Source organism: Amblyraja radiata, chromosome 11 (genome assembly GCF_010909765.2).
Source record: "Amblyraja radiata isolate CabotCenter1 chromosome 11, sAmbRad1.1.pri, whole genome shotgun sequence".
In the NCBI taxonomy this organism is placed as follows: domain Eukaryota; kingdom Metazoa; phylum Chordata; class Chondrichthyes; order Rajiformes; family Rajidae; genus Amblyraja; species Amblyraja radiata.
Window position 1 is genome coordinate 25,843,706 of NC_045966.1, and position 23,465 is coordinate 25,867,170.

The following is a 23,465-nucleotide window of genomic DNA, read 5'->3' on the forward strand; positions in this document are numbered from 1 at the left end:
TTTCATCTTTATTATACTCCATAACACTTTCTTTGTTTTGTTAAAAAAAAAAAAGGTGGACGGCCCACAGGGCACTAAGCCACACGGCATCTGTCAACATCAGCATCGACCGCACACAGAATTGCACAAGCACCTGACTTCAACTCTCCGCCCTCCCCTGTTTAAAACAGATGATTCCAAAATCCCTAAAAAAGACCAAAGCAATCCAGTGTGGACCTCACAGCATCATCAGTCACATCACCAGCAAGGTGAGAGTGAGGACGATGGTGATGTTGATGATGATTGTGTTAATGATGGTGCTAACAAAGAATTGGATTGCTTCAATGATGGGAATAGGGAACACAAACAAGGACACCACATTCTGCAACATAGTGCTTCTTGCACTGCAACCATTAAGTCTGAAGATGTGGTTGCATCAGCAAACAACATTTGGACCAAAAGCTCTCAGTTTACCACAGAAGCTGAATTGTGTTCAGTAGTTGAGCTTATTAAGTATATGCACACCTATTGTCTTCCGCCTAGGAAATATCCACTAGTCACAAATCAGCAAGGTGATGACAGGAATGCTGGTAACAAAAAGCAAGCAAATGACTGCTCTTTGCAGAGGTTGATGCTCCCTAGTATAGAAAAACAGAAGCTGTCAAATTCTTTAAAGTTAAACATCGGTTCTAGGCAAGGAAGGAACACTCCAGATTTGTGCAAGAGGAATGCAAGAAAACTTTCCAAAAGTTCCATACTGAGGGAGCTGTTGGAAAAAAATATTGCAATAGATGTAAGCAAGCCTTACAGACTTCACAATCCTTTATATCCTGTGCTTGTTTGCACTCACTTATCATCTGATGTTAGCCAGATTGCACTGCCGCAGTTGGCACCCAAGCATGAAGGTGATATTGAATCCATCAACAGTACATTGAAAAAGGACAGAAAGAAATGCTGCAAGAACAAGGCTGCTAAAATGGGGCATACATCAAAGAAACAAGAAAATACATGCCTTGCAGTTCGGCGCTCGTTGAGATTGAACCCTCAGGTTAGTGGGATCCTGAGCATTGATTTAGAGTCAACTTCAGCTGGGAGTTTAACTAAATTAGATGTGGAGGGAACACCAAAGGAGTCTGGGACAGCAGATGTGCAGATGAGGGTTGAGGAGGAGAGGGGTGAACGAGCGGCAGAGATTGAGGTAAATTATTCTGGACAGCAACTCTGTGGCAGTGGGACACATATTGTGCCAGATGACCAGCGGTATCTGCAATCCAGTAACCGTGTGCAATGGACTGAGGAGAACAACAGTGAAGAAAATTTGTTTACTACTGACCTTCCTGCACTTTCCATGGTTCCATGTTCTAATATAGTTGAGGACTACCGAGCCTTCACTGCACAGGACTTCCCATTAAATGAAACCAAGATGCAAGAAAACAAGACTAGCAGAAAGCTAGGTAATCCTGTTTAGCTTCTCTGCTTCATTCTCTTTAATAATTACACAAAACTATGACCCTAAGCCACTTTTAAAGCTTATTATGGAATTCCTGCAGTCTCTTGGAAAAATACATTCATTTTCATTAATTCAGAGTTAACTTATAATCATCTTCAGACTGTTTATTCTCGCTGTTTTATTACCTTTCTCAAGAGATATTTATCTGCTGATTACTGTGTACAATGATTCTATTGGCTTTTGCTTGTTAATTTTCACATCTTCTCTACTGGGAATAGAGAATGCCCTTCAGATACAAAGGGATGGCATCTTATTTCAGGGTGTCAGATTGTTGCGTTCTTTAATGTTAATCTGGAAAAAAATAAGTTAAGGCTATTTAAAATAACTCTACAATCCTCTATTAATACAGATTTGAACTTACTTGGTATGGAAGTGCTTAAAAATATAAACAGGCTTCGCATCTTACACCAATTTAAGTATAAATAATATTGCCACGCTTATTTTAAAAAGGCTTTCACCCCATCTCCATGTCCTTGCATTTCCCTGATTTATCTTTAATATAAACATTTTTTTTTCTTTCTGGAAAGTTGCTACAAATTGATAGGGTACCAATTTTTTGCCAAATGCCAATTCTTTTTTAAATACTCAGATTTTTCTCTAATGATGCCAGTATTTGGTTTACCATATTCAGTGTTTTAATTTACACTGAAAGATATTTAGCTGAATGTAGATCTGTGTTGCAAAGGTGCAAAGAACTTGCATCACAAATTTATCTCCATCGTTATGGGGCAGAGGATATATCAGAATATAATATCTGATAATGTTTGTTCGGGCATTTCAAATGATAGTTGAAAACCATAAAGTTTTACATTTTCATTCATTGAATGAAAGTGATGAGGAACAAGCAATTTTATTAGTAGCTAATTTTAACATAATCATAAGATCACCTGTACGCCTCACACCATAGCAGTGGAGTTTAGGAAGCTTATGCCAGTAAAAAGCTGCCTTACACAAGTTTGTTCAGAGGATGAATTTGTTTTACAGTAGTTTCAAAAAAACAAAGTGCCGTTGATAATGGATTTCTGAAATAAAATGTTACATATCCTTTCCAGCTGAAGGATAATCAGGAACACCTTTTCACTGCAAGTGAATGCTTTTAATTCATTTCTGTTCTCATCTCTGGCCCAGCTCAGTGTTGTGTTTTAAAGTGTCTTAAAATTGTTTCTATTTCCCTTTTTTTGCCTTGTCTGTGTGTCTTTTGTTCCTACCACAAACCGTGTTCTGACACATACTCTTAGACTGAAAATTGGTATCATTTATTTTAAAATATCCATCGTATTTAATATCTAATACTTGGATGATTTGAATACTTTGGTAATTTACACTTTATAAACATTTATTTTTTGCAGCTAAACCTACAAGTTTGTTACTTAGTCCAGAGTCTGAAAGGTAGGTGGTGCATTTTCTTCTGTCAAGATTCAGCAAATTTAAAACGCTTTTAAAGCTAGCTCTTAAAGTTTGAATTCTTAAAACATCACCCACCGCCATCTTTATTAGCTCTTAATCACTTCAGCCACTGTTTGGTAATGTAATTACATGCTCTTCTAGTTTGTATATTTAATATGTAACTTAGAGGATAATAATCGTTTAATTCATCTCATATTTCCTATTTTCAGTGATTGCAAAGAATCTCCGATTGATAACAAACCATTCGAACAAGCACTGAGTGTAGAACTGTGCGGGACTGCAGGTAAGCGGTTGATCTGTTAGGTTCGGGTTACCACTGTATTATCATAATTATAATCATCATCATCATCATAATCATACTTTATTAGGCAAGTATGTTTTGCAACATATGAGGAATTTGATTTGCCATACAATCATACCATTAAAAAACAACAAAACACACAAAATATGTTTTAACATGAACATCCACTACAGTGACTCCTCCACATTCCTCACTGTGATGGAAGGCGGAAAAAAGTTCAAGTTCTTTGCCCTCCCGCGGTCGGGAGGCCTCGAGCCTTCCGTTGATGGGATGATCTCGACTCCCGTAGCCGGCAATCAGGCCCACCTCGTGGGTGCGATCAGGGGGATCACCTGCATCGGGAGGACGTCAGCTCCCCGCGCCGGATGATCGACCCCGGGTCGGGGCCGGACGATCAACACCGGGTCGAAGCTTCTGCGACTCTGGAGCTTCCCGACACGGTCTCTACATGAGACTACGAGCTCCTCAATAGTGAAAACCGCAGGCTGCAGTTGGAGTTCGATCCCAGGCAAGGGATCGGCTCCGATGGTAAGTCCACATCTCCGTGGTGGGGCTCAAAGTCAGTCCCAAAGTTAGCTCCATGTTGTTAGGCAGCAGAGTGATTGGAGATACGGTCCCGAAAACGATCGTATCTCCGGCAAGGTAAGAGATTGAAAAAAAAGTTTCTCTGACCCCCCCTCCCCCACCCCCCACATAAAATAAACCGGAGAACATTAACACAAACTTTAAAAACACACTAAAAATAAAATAAAAAAGACGAAAAGACAGCCAGACTGTTGGCGGGGCTGCCATCGTGCGCCCCCCCCCCCCCCCCCCGGTTATCCTCACCGAATCAGAAGGGAGAAGAATTTTAAATTAGACCAGACCATTTTTCATTGACACTTGTTTTCAGCAAGAAAATATAATTTACAAGTAGCTGTTAAATTCAAAGACAAGGGGAAAGGCAATTTCTTATATTCATACGAAATGTTCCAGTCCATTGAGCTTGCTAAATATCTGACGCCTGCTTAAAATAATAATGTGAGCATGTGCTGAAATATGTTTTATCCTTCGAGTGTCCACAGTGTATCACTGTAAATATCTCAATTCTTTAGTAAGTACTTTGTAAATTATTTTTCTGTATCTGCTGGGAAGGAAATGGCATTGCGATAATGTGACCAACATGATCATTTCCCACATGTTTTACAGTCTTCAAATATTAATGAGCATCGCTTTGGACGCTAGTCTATATTTAGCAAAAAGCTGGAGCCAAATTTTAAATGAGGAAATTGTTCTAAAAAGGGATAAAGTAATAGGCTATCTCGGGCCGAAAGCACACGCTGTTTAAGTAATGTATTTGCAGAGTTCAGGGCCAAAGCAGAAGCAACCATGTTGTGGCCCTGGCATCTTTCCGACAGTTCACATTCCCTTGGCCATTGCATTTAAAAAATATAAACCTCCTTTTGCCATTAAAACAATGAAATTAGAATTTTGAAATTAGAAAAATATCAGTTACTGGGAACAGAGAAAAATAAAAAAAATATGGGTTCCACATTAAGCAGATTAAAGGCTTCAATATTCAAATGGATATGTTTTCTTGTGCCTTTGGGTCATTCAGCGTGCAAGTTCTTATTATCATTTCATCGGTGATTAGTAACTTGTAAGTAGCAAGTCAACATTTATGTCACCAAAGTAAGGGCAAGACAGCAGCATATTGCATCTACTTCCATATCCACAGATTGCAAAAATACAACACTATTCATGATTCTGGCCTGTAATGACCACATGCATAATTGCTTTTCCTTTTGTCATTGATTTAGATAGTTACCTCAAAATTGTGTTTTCAATGAACACTAAAATAACAACATTCAGCGGATTCTTTAAATAAACACATTTCCTTCGTAAATGTGTTTATTCTATTTCTGGCCAGAGCAATTATCTTCAGAAATGTCAGATTTATTTTGAATGGCTACATCATGCTGACTGAGAAGGCAAAAGATGCACTACTGTAAGGCATTCTTTTCATAGTTTTGTCAGGTCTGTAATGCATTTTGTTGTGCACAGAATATAACCACACAGACTGCTTGTACTTTACCTGCAGACACAGACAGCATATTGGATTTTGTTTTTAAGTGAGATGCCAGCTTACTGTGTAGCTCAAGGCTTTTATGTTATTTTGCTCGGTGTTAGTTTGTTTTATTCGATGTTTATGAATAATATAGATTAAATGGGTTTCTGATGGGCTTTTCACATCTGAAGATAGCTCTGGGTGGACAAAGTGAGAGCTGTCTCAAACAAAGTCGCATGGAGCTATGCCCATTATTGACCTTACAATTATAATATAGGAATGTAGAAAAAGGCCTTTTTTTTTTTTGCCTGTTTCACATTTTACTTGGGAATATATATCATGCCATCTTTCAAATTTTAAAGTGTCCAAATTCCACATTCATATTGTCAAAACCTTTCCTTTATGTTCATAAAATAACAATCATTACATGGATATCAATGCTAATTACTCTTTTTCTAGGACTTACACCTCCAACCACACCACCACACAAAGCAACGCGAGATGATCCTTTTAAGACAGCAATAAAAATTGATTCATCCGTTAACAACACCATTAACCAATTACCAATAAAGAATCACTGGAGTTCTTTATCGAAAAGTCTTGTCAATAAACACCCCGAGCAAACTGAGCTTTATGCTTACCTTAGCAAGGCCACCGTTGCCCCAATTCAGATGGAAGGCAAGAAAGTTAAAAGGTCGTATACCAGATGCTTTGGTGATCATGACTATTGTCAATTGTACAAGTCGGAAACTGAAACCGAAAAAAATGTTCTGAGACTTTATGAACTTCCAAACTCCAGTAGTCATCAGAATGGAAAAGAAAAGTATGATGATGATTTACTTTGCAGTGATAAAAAGCAGAAGATGTCTCCCATTCCAAATACAGGACCGAATGGTAAGAAAGTGGAGATAAATAAAAAGCTTTCAGATCAAAGCAGCAATAAAAAACCAATGAGAGACCAAGAGATAAGAGACAAATTATTCAAACACTTTGGCTACCCTGAAGAAGCCATCACGGATGAGGTGAAACAAAGTTCACTTGAAGACAATGATTGTGTCCCTAATGAATGCTGCTATCATTCTGATGTAGAGCTGCAAACAGGGATGAAAAAACCTGGAACTAGTTCTCCAGTTCAATCTTCATCTATTTCCTTACATAAAAATGCTCAGTCACTGCCAAAGGACCCTTTGCAAGCTCATGAACATCAGTTAGACGTTGAAAGAACGAGGCCCTGCTCGAACCAACAGCACAAAATAATCACTGGATCTACATATGCACAATCCCGATCTCCAGTGAAAAGGGAATTTGCCAGGTAGGACATTCAGAAGAAAATAAAGTTATAAGCAAGAACAAGCCGTTGCAAAAAGAGCTTTCTCTTCACACCTTTTTGCAATTTCCAAAATATAATGAATGATATATTTGAATTTTTTGTGTACCTTCGATTTTCCAGCATCTGCAGTTCCTTCTTAAACACATGAATGGTTTATTGTTGAGTTAGGTATTGTTTCCAATCGTAAACTCTCCCAATAAGAATAGTATACGTGAGGCAGATATAAAACCCATGAAGGAATAATCAGAATCTGCCTCAGGTACCTTGTGTCGAAGAAACGTCTCACTCACTAATCCTGCCACTACTGCAGGAAAAGGAATTTAATGCTGATCTAAAATGCAGTGAGAAATAGCACACATTGTTGTAATGGAGGAAACCTGCAACAACCTCTAGGGACAGTTATGTGAAGAAATCTATTATGGCTACCAGTAATATCCTATTTCTGCACATTGTGCATTATTTGCAGTCTTCTCCAGCAACAAGTAAACTGATAAGTTCAGGAGACACATATAGATGCTGGAGGCTTGAGCAACAAAAACAAACTACTGGAGTATTCAGTGGGTCATGCAACATTTGTGAAGGGAAGCTTAACAGGCAACGTTTCAGATTGCGACCTTTCTTCAAAATGATGGTGAAAAGGAGCAATAACTGGTAGAAAGAAGTGTTAGGAAGGCATGGTGTAGGAACTGGCAAGTGACAGGTGGATCCAGGTGAGGAGGGGTGAATTGACAGATCAGTTAGACGGGGCGAGAGAAGGATAGAGGTAGTAACCAAGGCAAAAAGTAGAGAAGACAAAAGGGAGAAATCTGATAAGGAAGGTGAGAAATGAAATATAGAAACAAAGGGTTCTGCAGAGGGATAGTGGACAGAAGGGGACAATGGGAAGAAGTAAAACGGGGAATCCAGAGTAGGGAGGGTTGGGAGACAAGTGGATGGAGGAGGAGAAAGGAACTGGCAGGTGGCTGCAAGGGGAATGGAAAGAAAATTATGACCTGACAGGGGGTGACATGAAACAATGTAAATGAGAGGTGGGGAAGGGGTGGCACCAGAAATTGGAGAATTCAATGTTCATGCCATTTGGTTGTAGACCAAGAGAAATGTGAGGCGCTGTTCTCCCACTTTGAATGTGGCCTTACTTTGGCAGTGGAGGAGGCTGAAGGCAAGGTTGGTGTGGAATGAAGGAGTTTGGTGTGGAATGAAGGAGTTGTAGAGGAGCCCCTATCAAAATCATTGAATGCAATAGGCAAGGTTGGAGGAGATGCATGGAAAACTTTGTCTCAATTGTAAGGGCTGTTGAAGTCCCTGAAAAGAGATGAATGGATTGTTGTTGTATTTCCTGCGGCTGCAGGGGAACGTGCCTGGCAGGGTGCAGGGATGGGTGGAGAGTGAGGAACGATGGGTGGGGAGTGAGTCTCTGCCCTATCTACGCCTCTCATAATTGTATGTACTCTTATCACATCTCCCTCGACCTCTTACAGTCCAGAGAAAATAATCTTAAATTTATCCAATCCCTCCTTAAAGCTAATGCCCTCTAATCAACGCAGTATTCTGATAATGTTTTTCTGTCCCATCACCAAAACCACCATATCCTTCCTGTAATTAATGCCACAGAATATTCCAAATGTGGTCCGTACCAATGTTTTATAAAGCTGCAACTTTACTTCCTGACTCTTATACTCAGTGCCTCGACTGAAGTACAAAGGCAAGCATTCCATACGCCTTCTTTACTACTCTGTGTACTTGTGTTGCCACTTTCAGGGAGCTATGGACTTGGACCCCTCTGTACATCAATGCATTTAAAGGTCGTGCCATTAACTGTGTACTTTCCATTTACTATTGTCCTCCCAAGTGGAACACCTCTCACTTGCACAGATCTGGCATTACTCTGGCCTTATCCGAAACAGATCTAAATACCACTGTATCCTTTGATGGCCTTCCTCACTGTCCACAACTCCACCAATTTTACCAAGGTTTACGAGAATGCTTACTGAAATGAGGGACTGCAGTTACAAGAGTGAATTAAAGAGGCTTGTTTTCCATCGGGAGATTTGATAAAGGTACATAAAATTATAAGGGCAACGGCAGTGCAGTCAGTGGGAGGATGTTTCTGTTAATGCCAACGTCACAAATCTAGAGGAACAGAGCAGAGAATGTTTGGAATCCGTAATATAGTGCTTGCAGATGTGATGGCTGCAGGTTTCATTACGGCCTTCAAAAGAGAGACAGATAAATATGTAGCGAAGGAAAATTCATCGATTGATTGAGAAAGAGCTGGTTGAGAACTGGAGAGTTGTTATTGTAGGAAACCAGTGTGGATAGTATGAGCCATCTGGCCTCCACCTACACTGTAGCCATTTATAACTCTCGGTGCATGCCACATTCTTTTACTTTGCTTTCCTTCAATTGTTTAAAAGTTATTTAAACAATTGGCCCTTTTTATGATTGTTTCGCTTTCCGAGAGAACTCTTCAATGTGATTGATTAGCTGCCAAACCTGTCTGTTGGCAACATTGGCTCAGTTGACCAATGGTGTCAGGAAAGGTGAAATGCACACCACAGGGATTACTGGATCATTATGGGCAGCTTTCCTCAAAGTCAGGGATGAGTGACTGTTCTAGAAAGTCAGGGATGAGTGCCTATTCTAGAAAGGCGCTATATAAATCCCATCCATTATTATTATTATCGCTTCACTGCTGACCGGTAAATGTTGGCTCCCACACTACAGCAATTTATCATTGTAAATTCCTTTCACTGCACCATCCAAAAATGTAACAAGTGTTACAGTTATTTAAGATGAAAAGCCTTCGCGAGACAGTTAAAATAGAGCTTTTCAATTAAATTTGAAATAGAATTTAGTGAACAATCTATCATTTAAAAATATAATACATGCAACAAATGACATGCCCAACTCGATTCTGATGGCATATTTTTAATGTCACAATATCTATCAAATCACCTGTTCATGGTATTACAGCTTTTTAATTTTCCATTTTTTTCCCTTCCTAACTTAAGTGAGATACCAAGAGTACTGATAACATGCTGCTTTTGTTGCCAAAGAGATCTTTCTTTGGTTTGAGTCCAGGAGACAGATGTTGTCACTTGTTAAACTGCGTACAGTATTACAGTTGAACCTATTGCTTGCTAATATATCCTTAACAATGGGGTTCCACAGGAGAGGTATAGGACCATTCCTATCATCTCTCCCCCCCCCCCCCCCCCCCTATTCTAAACTCCACCCCACACCCAATGTGGCATTCCAGCCACATGATGTGAACAAGTTGTTCACTGTGTCATTTTAAACACCAAATAGAGTATCAAATGTTGATTTTCCCTTCAACCACAACCTATTATATCACTGTTTAATTAAATATGCTTTTGTTTGTTATTTCATTGCCACAAGTTTGGGTAAATTGTATCTTGAAATGTATTTAATGAGCTAGCTTAGTAAACAGATTAGTTGCCTGAACATTAATTCCATACCACCAGGGCATCCAACCCACTGTACATGACTGGACTGGTCCTCCAGTCAGGGTTACCTAATCACTTTAGGATTTATCAGTGTAAACAAGGAACTGCAGATGCTGGTTTACCAAGGAAAGACACAAAATGCTGGAGTAACTCAGCAGGTCATCCTGTCCTGCCCCTCCAATCTTCTAGCTTTCTTTCCCTCCCACCCTTGAAATCAGTCTGAAGAAGAGTTGCAAAGTGAAACGTCACCTTTCTATGTTCTCCAGGGATGCCACTTGACCTGCTGAGTTACTCCAGCTCTTCGTGTCTTTCCTAGAATTTATCGATGATATTTGAGATTGACTTATTGGCGGATTTTAAACCTCTTGCTTTCTTTCTGAAAATTCCATAGGAATACCAAGCATGACAAATGTTTAAATGGGAGACAAATTTGGAATGAAGAGGACTTTAAAAATGCTAACCCAAGGGATAGAAGGATTAAAGCCATGGTAAGTCACGCCTGGAAGAAAACAATGATTCTGGTACTGGGCACTTATTTTAAACGTGGTCTGATGGGTGCCATAAAGATATCTCTATCAGTATAGAAAAGAGTAAATTAAGTTACAGCCACAAAGACTGACTGTGCCAAATATTTCTTCATTAGGTTGCCAGTAGGGAGAACAGTTGAAAATGATGGAAAATCAAATGCCAAAACCTACCATATGATTCCTATCAGTGCCTCAGTTTTCTTTCCCCAAATTGAACTGGAAAGATCTTGACCTGTCCATTTCCCTGTTTTGTAATGCCAATCACACTGACGTTCTGCATCTGCCAATAATTAACTTCCTTTAAATCACTTTAGATATCACTCACCTTAGATCTGACAGAGGTCCTGCTGCCTATTTCATCACCCCAACTTTCATGTGAGGTAGCCAGAAAGTTAGCTGCTGTTTTGTGGAAGGAAACCCCAATCACACTCTTAGTTTCTCAACCTAACCAAGAAAATGGTTATGTATTATCCTCCAAGTCTCCAACCCCTTTCTGTTTTTCATAGAGACAACCATGTTCCACTTCCCATAGGATTCAACATGATTTCCCTACTAGTCACATCTTCTACATCCCCACCTCTTTCTGCTTTCCGTAGAGTTCATCATAATCCTACTATCTGTCACATCTTCCTGTCCCCACCCTTTTCTGCTTTCTGTAGAGACAACTCCACATCTAATTTGTTGCTCATTCCTTCCCATCCAACCCATCCCCTTCCCAGGCATTTTCCACTTCAGCCACAGGAGAAGTGACCACTGTCACCTCCTCTCTCACTTCTATCCAAGGAGCCCTTCCAGGTGATCAGAGGTTCATGTGTACCTCTTCCAACTGAGTAGTTTGCATTTGATGCTTTCAATGTTGCCTCTTTTAATCGACGTCCAACTGTAGACTGTGACCATTTCACCAAATCTTGCGCACTCTGTCCACCAAAGCTGCTGGATCTCTGAATTGCTTACCATTTTAACTCCTCTTCCCATTCGGCCCTTTTTGTTCTGGCCTCCACCATCGCCAATGAAGCCACACACAAAGTGGAAGAACAGCACCTCATTTTCCACTTGAGCATCGTACAACCCAATGGTATGAACTTTGAATTTTCCAATTTCAAGTAACATCCCCATATCCATTTCTTCTTCCCTTGCTCTCCCCCACCTGACCCACTGAGTTATTTTGTGCTTTATCTCCAGAAAGTTGATTGTTAGACATAAGTTGCACCGTTACAGGCTACTGAACAACATCATTATGATCTGATTGTCAAACAGGAAGAATAATAGTCCGATCCCAGGGCGATTGTGTCATTGCCTGATCTCAGGGAGTGTATGATTTATAACCCAAAGGCCATTGTGTAGAGGGATGGGGGCATTGTGTCTGATAGCAATATCACGTGAGAAGGAGTGTTTGACTGAGGCAGTTATCTGCTTAAATGAGGCTGTCCTAACTCTCTCCAGTTGACAAATTTCTTGAGGCCTGCAAAATCCAAATGCCCATCCTTTATTGTGAAAACCAGTTCATATCTGAGGTTAGTAGCATTTAAACTCTGACACTTCATCGAATTACAACTAATGGGCAAATGGACCCTTATTCCTAAAAGCTGAATGTTGGTTAGTTAGAGGTTGGTTTGTTAGGGGTTCTGGTTTTTAATTCAGCCATTTTGAATGGTAAAATTTGATTGTTCATCTTGAAAGACAATATGAACTTGGATCTTTAAGTATCAAATGTTTGAATGTAAGTTTGAATGCTGTATATTTAGTTTAGTTCAGAGATACAGCATAGAAACAGGCCCTTTGGTCCACCGAGTCCATGTCGACCATCAATTACCTTTACGTTGTCCCACATTCGCATCGTACACACTAGAGGCAATTAACCTACAAACCTGCATCTGCACAAACCTTTGGAATGTGGGAGGAAACCAGAACACCCGAAGAAAACCCATGTGTTTACAGGGAGAACGTTAAAAACTCCGCGCAGACAACACTCATATTCAGGATCGAGCCCGGGTCTCTGGCGCTGTCAAGCAGCAGCTCAACCACTACACCACTGTGCCACCCTTATTGTATTTGTTGATTGCTGCCTTTCTAATACTGGAGGGTCACTATAACAACAACACAGTAGCATTGCTCACTATGCTTTTAGAGATCATATTCGGAAAGTGTCTGCTGTTGCCTCAATGGTAGAGGGAGACTACGTGCCCACTGCAACACCCTGCAGTGCCACAGGAGCAGTTGTGACCCTGTACCCATGCGTGTTGCTCAGACGTTTGAAGAAGGTTGCAAAAAGTGGCAAACACTGCTCAGTCCATCACGGGTACTGACTTCCCCACTATCGAAGGGATCTACAAGAGTCACTGTGTCAAAAATGCACCCAGCATCATCAGAGACCCACACCACCATAGCTAAACTCTTATTTCAGTCCTGCCATCTGGAAGGTATAGTAGACTGCAATGTCCAAGATCAGGAGCAGCTTATTTCCTACAACCATCAGGCTACTAAACACATCAACCTCCATATAAGCTCCAAACTACACAGACTTGGGAGCTTTGTTTTTGTCTTTGCACTAACAGAAATATATAACTTTTTTTGTTCTATTATGGTGTTTACATATCTGTTATGCTGCTGCAAGTAAGAATTTCATTGTTCTATTTTGTGCCATATTCCAATAAAACACTCTTGACTCAATGGACTCGAGATCGTGTTTCAAACATTTGCCCACCACTGCCCCCTGCAGTACTTATATGTGGTTAGAGATACAGCGTGGAACAGGCCCTTTGACCTGTGGTCCTGCGTAATATGATCACTCAGTCAGACTGATCGTGATCTTTTCATCTGCTTCAGAACTGTGAAAAAATCTTAACATTTATATTTATTTAAGTGTGACAAGTATAAATATTTATTGATTTGGATATTTCCAGCAGTGTTCAGCCTATCTCTAATTTGCATTAGGCTTACTGTCTCTGATTAAACCAAGATTACCATGCCTACTAATAACGAGTAGGACTGCACTCATTTCCTTGTCTAAGTAGGATTTATGCTCAGGGCCTCTATCATTTAAATCCTTTGCGTCAATAGTCCCCAGCTTTAATCTCTTCACTGGCAAGAAACGTGTTGCCTGTAGATAGTAACTAGCTTTGTCACTCATTCAGTTTCTGTCCACGCTTATAATTAATGGAATGGAATAATTATTGTCACCTACGGCGCTGACAAAGTTACAAAGCATGCCAGCTCCTACTTTTGTTCCCCCCCCCCCCGCCCCACAGCAGTTCCCCCACACTGGGTCCCCCATGTGCGGACGTGGCGCCGACGGACGAGAAGCTGAAGCAAAGAAGTGGAAGCCAAATAACCGAATGGAAATGAAGCCGAAACACCAACTAACCGAAAGGGTGAGATGCCTAAAAGCAAACTCACCGAATGGCCGCTCTGACGAAACACCACCTACCCGAAAGGCGGCGTCGCCTGCAGGCCAATGGACCGAATGCCACTCAACAGAAAATTCAAATAACAGACATGACGTTGCCGGGGGGCGGGACATCAGCGATTGGTCCAGACCAACGTGTCCATCACATCACTGTGGAGAGATGAACATTGTCCCACACCTCCGCTCCACGCGACCCACAGCCCGCGGAGGGTGGCCGTGGGAGAGTGGGGGCTGTCCCGAGGGATGCGCACCTTTGGCCGCTTACAACTTGGTGCTTGGGTTCAGATTGCCCAGACACCTATGCCTTGTGTGGGAAAATGACCCCCACGCTCCGTTAGTTTGCATTTAGGCGTCCCACCCTTTCGGTTAGTTAGCGTTTCGGCTTTGTTTCCATTTGGTTATTTGGCTTCCACTTCTTTGCTTCGGCTTCTCATCCATCGGCGCCACGTCCGGGTACCGGGTCCTCATTGTCCTTTGTTCTCCCACCCTTCCCAATTGTCCATTGTTCGTCCTCACCTCCCTCACGGCGGTCCCCCCACGCCGGTTCTCCATTGTTCTTCCCCCTTCACGGTGGTCCTCCACGCTTTCACCGACCATCGACCATAGATCGACCCACGAGGCATCGCTGCCGCGAGGCTTCGCCACTGCCGAGGCCCTATCGCCGCGAGTCTTTACCGTTACCGCCGCCGAGACCTCACTGCTGTCAACGCCCCACTTCGCGCCTCTGTGGTGCCGACCCGGCCCCAGCCGCAGGCTCCTTCGGCTGCACCGCCAACCCGTGCGGTCCGGCTCCTCCGTCCGACCCACGAGGCCCTGGCCGGGCCCCGACCCGGGCTTCTACATGCCGATCTGGGAAGCAACGAGACTGCGGTGATTCGATAAAGGCCTCCGACCGCATTCCCAGTCCACAGCCGCGGCCCATCTGGAAGCTTTCTGGCCGCATGGCCCATCAGGAATGCATTAGATTTCAACAAACTCATTCATGCCAGTTTATGACAGTTAGTTTTTAGTGCTTAAGGTTTCATCACATTATATTTTCACAATGTTTCTCAGAAAAGCAAGAGTTTTATTTTTAAATTCCATATCACAATGTGAGTGCTTAATTTCGAACATAGATTTTTCATTTGTCAGTTACGTATTACATCTGCCTCAACCTAAAAAGATTCATACACTCTAATCTAAAAAGCACTAAGCTATGACATCGTCAGTTGATACGTTGTCATGAAGACGATTCCTCAAAAATGGCTTTGGATTATAAACTGTTGACATGAAAATGGGCTTTATAATTTGTGGTCCAGCTGTTCCTTTGTTAACATCAATGTCATAACTATATGAATAGAGAAATCCAGGTGTTGATGTGCCAAAATTGATCAGTCATGTCAGGAGAGTCTAGAGGCATGTTTCCTGAGAGAGAAAAACATGCTGCGTGAAGAGTTTATACCTTTAATATAGTCATGAAAGTCAACTGCCAGCATTACAATTCTCAGTAGACTAACTAAGCCATGAAAACAACACAACAGTAACTTTCATTTGTGTGTATAGCTCTGACAGACGAGAATTGGATAGCTTTTGGGTAAGAAGTCCATATCTTCGGCCCTGGTTGTTTGAAGGCGTAGCAGTGGGTGTTCTAGGGTGAAACTAAGGACCTACACAAGAAGCCAGAACCAGACAGGGCAGACTCCTGGGAGTGATTGGGATGGGGAATATTAACAGAAATAGGGATGGGTGGGTGGGGGGGGGGGGGTGGGGGGGGGAGGTTGGAGGAATAAGACAAGAGCCTGTGTAGATCAGCAAGCACTGAGCCAACCACGGTTGATATGAATTCAGTAATGGCACTGAAGTTTGGAAATTTACCATTTATATTCTGGCAGTTTAAGACTTCCCACTAGGCGTCACAGGAGGCACACTGCTTCTTTTAGGTAAATTTTAGGTAAATTCTTACATCTGACTTTTTTTGCTGGACGTCAAGCTGTCCATGTCCATTCCTTGTACATCAATGGGTAGGAAGGAACTGCAGATGCTGGTTTAAATCGAGGATAGACACAAAATGCTGGAGTAACTCAGCCGGCAAGGCGGTATCTCTGGCGAGAAGCAATGGGTGAGTTTTGGGTCTGAAGAAGGGTCTCTACCCGAAACGTCACACATTCCTTCTCTCCAGAGATTCTGAGTTACTCCAGCATTTTGTGTCTATCCTTGTACATCAATAGTATTTTGTATTGATATAGTGCCTTTAGCAAAGCAAGGTGTTCCAAGACAGTTGTGTAAGAACAGAGTCAAATGTAACTGTTGTAAACAATAGATACAGTGCATTCAGAAATTATTCACACAACTTCACTTTTTCCACATTTTGTTACATTACAGCCTTATTCTAAAATGGATTAAATTATTTTTATCATCAATCTACACACAATACCCCATAATAAAAAAGCGAAAATTGGTGTTTAGACATTTTTTGCAAAGTAATTAAAAAGAAATAACCGAAATATCACATTTACAAAAGCATTGAGACCCTTTATTCATTACTTTGTTGAGGCACCGTTGGCAGCGATTACAGCCTCAAGTCTTCTTGGGCATGACACTACAAGCTTGGCACACATGTATTTGGGTAATTTCTCCCATTCTTCTCTGCAGATCCTCTCAAGCTCTGTCAGGTTGGACGGAGAGCATCGATGCACAACTATTTTCAGGTCCCTCCAGAAATGTTCGATCGGGTTCAAGTCCAGGCTCTGGCTGGGCCACTCAAGGACATTCATAGACTTGTCACAAAGCCACTTTTGCATTGTCTTGGCGGTGTGCTTAGGGTCATTGGCCTGTTGTCCTGTTGGAAGTCTGAGGTCCAGAACGCTCTGGATCAGGTTTTCATCAAGGATCTCGCTGTACTTTGTTCTTCTTTCCCTCGATCCTGACTAGTCTCCCAGTTCCTACCGCTGAAAAACATCCCCACAGCATGATGCTGCCGCCACCATGCTTCACCATGGATATGATATTGGCCAGGTGATGAGCAGTGCCTGGTGTTCTCCAGACTTGATGCTTGGCATTCAGGCCAAAGAGTTCAATCTTGGTTTCATCAGACCAGAGAATCTTGTTTCTCATGCCTTTTGGCAAACTCCTAGCCAGCTGTCATGTGCCTTTTACTGAGGAGTGGCTTCCGTCTGGCCACTCTACCATATAGGCCTGATTGGTGGAGTGCTGCAGATATAGTTGTCCTTCTGGAAGGTTCTCCCATCTCCACAGAGGAACTCTGGAGCTCTGTCAGAGTGACCATCGGATTCTTGGTCACCTCCCTAACCAAGGCCCTTCTCCCCCGATTGCTCAGTTTGGCCGGGCAGCCAGCTCTATGAAGAGTCCTGGTGGTTCCAAAGTTCTTCCATTTAAGAATGACAGAGGCTACTGTGCTCTTCGGGACCTGCAATGCTGCAGAAATTGTTTTATACCCTTCCCCAGATCTGTGTCTCAACACAATCCTGTCTCAGAGGTCTACGGACAATTCCTTTGTCTTCATGGCTTAGTTTTTGCTCTGACATACACTGTCAACTGTGGGACCTTATATAGACAGGTGTGTGCCTTTCTAAATCATGTCCAATCCATTTAATTTACTACTGCTGGACTCCAAGCAAGTTGTGGAAACATCTCAAGGATAATCAATGGAAACAGGATGAACCTAACAGGTCAATTTTGAGTGTCATAGCAAAGGGTCTGAATACTTGTGTAAATGTGATATTTCAGTTATTTCTTTTTAATTACTTTGCAAACATTTCTAAACTCCTGATTTTGCTTCTTCATTCTGGGGTATTGTTTGTAGATTGATGATAAAAAAAAACAATTTAATCCATTTTAAAATAAGGATGTAATGTAACAAAATGTAGAAAAAGTGAAGGGGTTTGAGTACTTTCTGAATGCACTGTATGTGCTAGTAATATATGCCATTCTTAGGATTTAAAGCACCTCACTGCATTAAGAAGTAAACAGCTGGAGGAGATTGCACAAAATGATTCAAATTATATTTATTTGTTCAGGATGATTGCCGTATTATCTACATTGGGAAGTTAGCTTACAATATAACTCCAGCAGAATTAAAGCGTCGTTTTGAAGTTTTTGGAGAGATCGAAGAATGCAAGCTACTCACTCATGATAGGGGGTAAGCATTTACTGAAATCATGACATATTTACATCTATCTCATATTTATAAGTAACAACATGTCTTGTTCATTCTTAATTATTTTAATGTAACTTTTTAAATTCACAGTGTTAAGTATGGATTTATCGCGTATCGCTATAGTGAGGATGCTGCTTCCGCTCTCAAGAATGGACATAAATTGCAGAAACGGAGTGAGCCTGCATTGCATTTATATTATGGGGGGCTCAGGCAATTCTGCAAAGCCAATTACACTGACCTGGGTAAGGATCGACAGAAACTTTTACTTCATGGTCTTTGCAATTCACCTCTGTCAATAACCTTAATTTGTGATGTTGATCAGGACAAAACTGACATCTACACCCTACTGAAAAATGCATGATCGCGTGGATATTCACTGGAGCTCATTGATAGTATGTGTGATAAATGAACTGCAGATGCTGGTTTACACCGAAGAAAGGCATGAAAGGCGGGAGTAACTCATCGGGACAGGCAGTATCCCTGGAGAAAAGGAATAGGTGACGTTTCGGGTCGAAACCCATCTTCAGACGTCGACCTGAAACGTCACCTATTCCTTTTCGCTAGAGATGCTGCCTGATTCAATGAAGAGATAGCACTGATTCAATGCACTGCTCTTGGTCCTCCAGCCCAAACATTCATAGATGCACACCTCCTTGTACGTTAAAAAAGCACATCTACCTGAGCTATGCACTGACGTGTCAGAAACCTGGTGCACATACACCTGCCCTCCCCTGCTGCTGTGCTGGGATCCTGGGTGCCAGGGGGTAGGCGCAAATCCAGCAACGTGTTACACCACAGCACAATGTGGAGAAGCTGCCTGCTTTTATTAGATGTGATAGAAGTCACTGTTTCTCCCGCTTGGCTGCACAGCTCTGCCAAGAGATTTCTTGAAGGTAACAAACTCAGCGGCCAACGAACAACATCAACCACAGAGAAATGTCCAGGTGGATTCGGCAAACTGGATTTGTGCCAAACACCTGGCACAGCTTTGTCACTGGTAATCCATCTCTTGTGTAATGCAATGATGGCTATTTTACCGTTGATTCCACAAACAAGCTCGTTTCTGGGAACACATCTCCCCCAGCAGGCGAGATGACTGTGTCTATGTTCAATTACACTTTCGACTTGACTTCATTATGGTGTGTCTCTCCTATTCCTAAAATCCGAGGTAATCCCAATACCTTGATTTATCTAATCAAGACTAATTCTCCTGAAGACCTATCAAATGTAAAAATCACAGCTTTTATTTCCCATAAGCCCCATCTCTTTGCTGCATTTCTATTTGAAATAGAACATAGAATAGTACAGCACAGGAACGGGCCCTTCAGCCCACAATGTTTGTGCCGAACATGCCTGTACATACATGATCCATATCCCTGTATTCCTGCACTTCCAGGCACATATCAAAAAGCCTCTTACATGCCACTGTCGTTTCTGCCTCCACCACTGCCCCTGGTACTGTGTTCCACGCCCCCATCACTCTGTGTAAAAAGGCTTGCCCTGGACATCTCCATTAAACCTTCCTCCTCTCACCTTATTGCTGTGTCCTCTAGCGTTGGAAATTTCCACCTTGAAAAAAAGGTTCTGACGGTCTATCCTATCTATGCCTCTCATACTTTTATATGGGTCTATTAAGTCTCCCATCAACCTCTGACGTTCCAGGGAAAAACAATCCAAGTCTATCCACATACTCTATCGCTAAAACACTCGAATCCAGGTAGCATTCTGGTAAACCTCCTCTGCACGCTCTCCAAAGACTCCACATCTTTCCTGTAATGGAGTGACCTGAATTGCACACAATACTCAAACACAGCCTCAGAATAAAAGGACGTTCCTTTCGAAAGAAGATTAGGGGCATTTCTTTAGCCAGAGGGTAGTGAATCTGTGCCACAGTCGGCTGTGGAGGCCAAGTCATTGGGTATCTTTAAAGCAGAGATTAACAGATTCTTGATTAGTAAGGGTGTCAAAGGTGATGGGAGAAGATAGGAGAATGGGGTGGAGGGTAGACTTGATGGGCCAAACAACACAATTCTGCTCCTATGACTGATGACTAACATTGACATTCTGACTTTAATATTCAATCCTCATAGCAATAAAGGTGAGCATAATATATGCCCTATTTACCACCCTATCTAGTGCTGCCACTGTGAACTTGGACTCCAAGATCCCTCTGCTTTTAAGAGCCTTACCGTTAACTGTATACCCTCTCCTTACAGTCAAACTCCCATTGTGCAACCTTCCATTTGCTGACCTACTGCTCTGATTCTCACCCCACCTGCCATTCTAGTTGAAAACCACCCAAGTAGCACTAGCAATCCTCTCTGCAAGGATGTTGGTGCCCCTCCAGTTCAACTGCAACCCATCCCTCTTGTGCAGGTCACGTCAGCCCCAGAAGAGATCCCAATGGTCCAACAACCTGAATCCCTGTCCCCTGCACCAACTCCTCAGCCACGCATTCATCTGTCCTATCCTCCTATTGCTACCCTCACTATCATGAGGCACCAGTGGTAATCCAGAAATGACCACCCTCAAGTAAGTGTTTAACACCCTATATTCATTCTGCAGGACCTCATCCCCTTTCCTACCTATGTCATTAGTTAAATAGTTCAATGTCAAATAATTCTGCATCCAAGCTTTTGCAGTCGTATTTTGAACTTTGAATACCCATAACACACATAAAGTAATGAGTTTGATAATTAAGGGTTCATTACAGTGCAAATGTTTCTCCTTAGATTTGGTTTGTGATTCAATGAATGTTCTATCACACTTTACAGAAAAGTCTGGGATAGTTAGTGCATACTTAAATGCGTTTTGTCCTCACTGGCAATTAATAAATGAGCATCTTTAACAAATCTTTCATCTGTGAAGAGAGTGATCGTACCCATTACTCATATTGAAATTCTTTTGAATACATAGACTGAAACCTGGAATTGCAGTTGTCCCTGTAAAATATTATAATGAACAGATATTGTGTCGAAACAAGCAGAATTTGTTCGGGAACAACATAATCCTGAGTTTATTGAAATGCTTGTTTTACAACACAGAAGTAATACTAAACTCAAAATGTCCTGGTTAAATTTAGATTCCAGTGCTGAAGACTTGGACCCTGCACCAATGAAAAGCAAGTATGACACTATGGATTTTGACAGCTTATTGAAAGAGGCACAGAAAAGCCTGACTAGGTAACAGCCTTACATCTTATTGCCTGCAGAGGATGCCAAAATACCTCAACCAAGGCACTTTTCATTTGTTTACCTCTGTCCATTAGAACAGGACACTCATCCTTTAACAGTGAAATCAAAATGAAGTTTACATGAACTAAGCTGCTTCTGTCTGTGATTCTTTGGTAGATGTCAAATGTCACAAGTTTGGGCAGTTTGGTGGAACTACTGCTCCTTGGTTGTTGTGTTCCCATAAGTAAACATAAAATCAATAGTGGAGTTGCAGCTGTGTTCACCACTTTTAATGTCTGTAGTTTGGGATACAGTGTTAGTATAATGGGAATTGGGGTTATACACTCGGGTATTTTATGTGTTTTATGTGCTGCATTTTAAAATGTAATAGTTTACATGTATCAAAGCGTTTTCTGTTGTAATTTATTGTGTGCTTCCATTGTTTCAACTATGCACTGTAACTGTAGCCTTGCCTTTTCAGTCCTGAAATTTCCTAACCAGAAATGTTTACATGTAATATTATAGACTTTACTATCATTATAGTGAACTAACATATCTAGATTGACAGAGCTGTACTGTAAGTCATTGAATAAGTGCATATCAAGAAAAAAAATTATAGCTGGGTGCATGGGTGATTATTCCATTAATTGGTGGGATCATCAGAATGTTATAACTACCTGATGAAAGTAAGTTATTCTAAAATCATACACTGACACAAATGAAGAAATAGTTTTATTATTTAAGTATGTTCAGTATGTGTGCGATTAATTAAAAAATGTATATGTGGGAAGGTATGGGGAGTTCAGATAACAGTTTGATTATTTCTTTCAATTTTTTTAATTTTTGGAATGCCTAACTTGTTTCATTACTGTTTTATAATTAGATTTTTTCAGGCAGTTAAAATACAGTTCACTTTTGGTAATCTAATGTACTTTATTTATGATCTTAAGATTGAAACTTTGGAACCTTATACCTTTCCACGTTAGCTTTAAGTGTGATTAAATAAGTCTCTAGCTTCTAAGCAAATGGCATATTATGTATTTTTAAACCATATCTTAGTTTCTTAGAGAGTAATTCAAAATCACAGACTGTATTAAACATAATATTTTAATGTCTTGTAAATACGTTGAAACCCTCCCAAAGCCCCTTCAAAGCACTTGTTTACATTAATAAAATCGCAGAATGTAACCACGTTCTTTTAACAATTGTATTTTATTTTTCGGTATTTCAATGATTTGCCACTGAATAAAAATAGCAATAAAACGATGTTGGAATGGAATTCTTTTTTGCAATTGTTTCTTCTGACTCAAATCTAAATCCTGCAATTGAAAGATTGAAAATTAATTATTTGTTCTCGGCCAATGAAAAATAAATATAGGACTGCTTTACAGTTGAACTCAGATTTAAATTGGTGATCTTTCTATTTTGAACATTTGTAAAGTGTTTGATATTTAACCTTCACACTCCATACCGACCTATTAGTCTGCGGCTGTCATTTCCCAATGTTATATACACGTGGTGATGACAAGTTGTTATTTTGGGACGTGTTGCTCTTGCATGATCACCTTGTTGGGGGTGTACTACAGACCCCCAAATAGTCAACAGGAATTAGAAGAGCAAATGTGCCGGGAGATTGCAGACAGCAATAGGTCAAATAAGGTTGTTGTAGTAGAGGATTTCAACTTTCCCAATATAGACTGGAACAATCAGAGCGTGAAGGGTTTAGATGGCGTGCAATTCCTCAAAAGTGTTCAGGAGAGTTTTCTTAAACAGTATGTGGAGGCCCCCACATGTGAGAGGGCAATGCTGGATCTAGTATTGGGAAATTGGGAAGGGCAAGTTAATGAAGTGTGTGTGGAGAAGCCTTTTGGGACAAGTGACCACAGTTCGATTAGGTTTAAGATGGTTTTGGATCGGGACGGAGGGTGTCCATGTGTTGAAATACTCAACTGGGGTAAGGCCAACTTTGAGGGTATGAGAGAAGGTCTCGCTCAAGTTGACAGGAGCAGGTTATTTGAGGGGAAAGGAACATTTGCCAAGTGGGATGTTTTTAAAAGTGTACTGAAGTGAGCTCAGGAAGTGTACGTCCCCGTTAGAGTAAAGGGAAAAGCAGGCAAATGTAACAAAGCTTGGCTGACGAGGGAAATTGAGACGTTAGTCAA

General features: G+C 41.2%; 1 protein-coding gene across 2 annotated transcripts in view; it reads left to right on the top strand.

Moving 5' to 3' along the window:
• The window catches only part of LOC116978443 (peroxisome proliferator-activated receptor gamma coactivator 1-alpha-like), a 130,846-nt gene extending 108,277 nt beyond the window's left edge, over window positions 1-22,569 (top strand). The window contains exons 5-12 of one of the 2 annotated variants that reach the window (XM_033029577.1): window positions 56-1,433; window positions 2,839-2,878; window positions 3,106-3,179; window positions 5,704-6,556; window positions 10,433-10,529; window positions 17,991-18,112; window positions 18,221-18,372; window positions 21,213-22,569. In XM_033029577.1, the coding sequence (XP_032885468.1) occupies window positions 56-1,433; window positions 2,839-2,878; window positions 3,106-3,179; window positions 5,704-6,556; window positions 10,433-10,529; window positions 17,991-18,112; window positions 18,221-18,372; window positions 21,213-21,316 (2,820 nt within the window). In that variant the 3' untranslated portion in view covers window positions 21,317-22,569. The remainder of the gene's footprint in view (window positions 1-55; window positions 1,434-2,838; window positions 2,879-3,105; window positions 3,180-5,703; window positions 6,557-10,432; window positions 10,530-17,990; window positions 18,113-18,220; window positions 18,373-21,212) is intronic. The other variant, XM_033029578.1, reaches the window with a different exon arrangement.
• The last annotated feature ends 896 nt before the right edge of the window (window positions 22,570-23,465 follow it).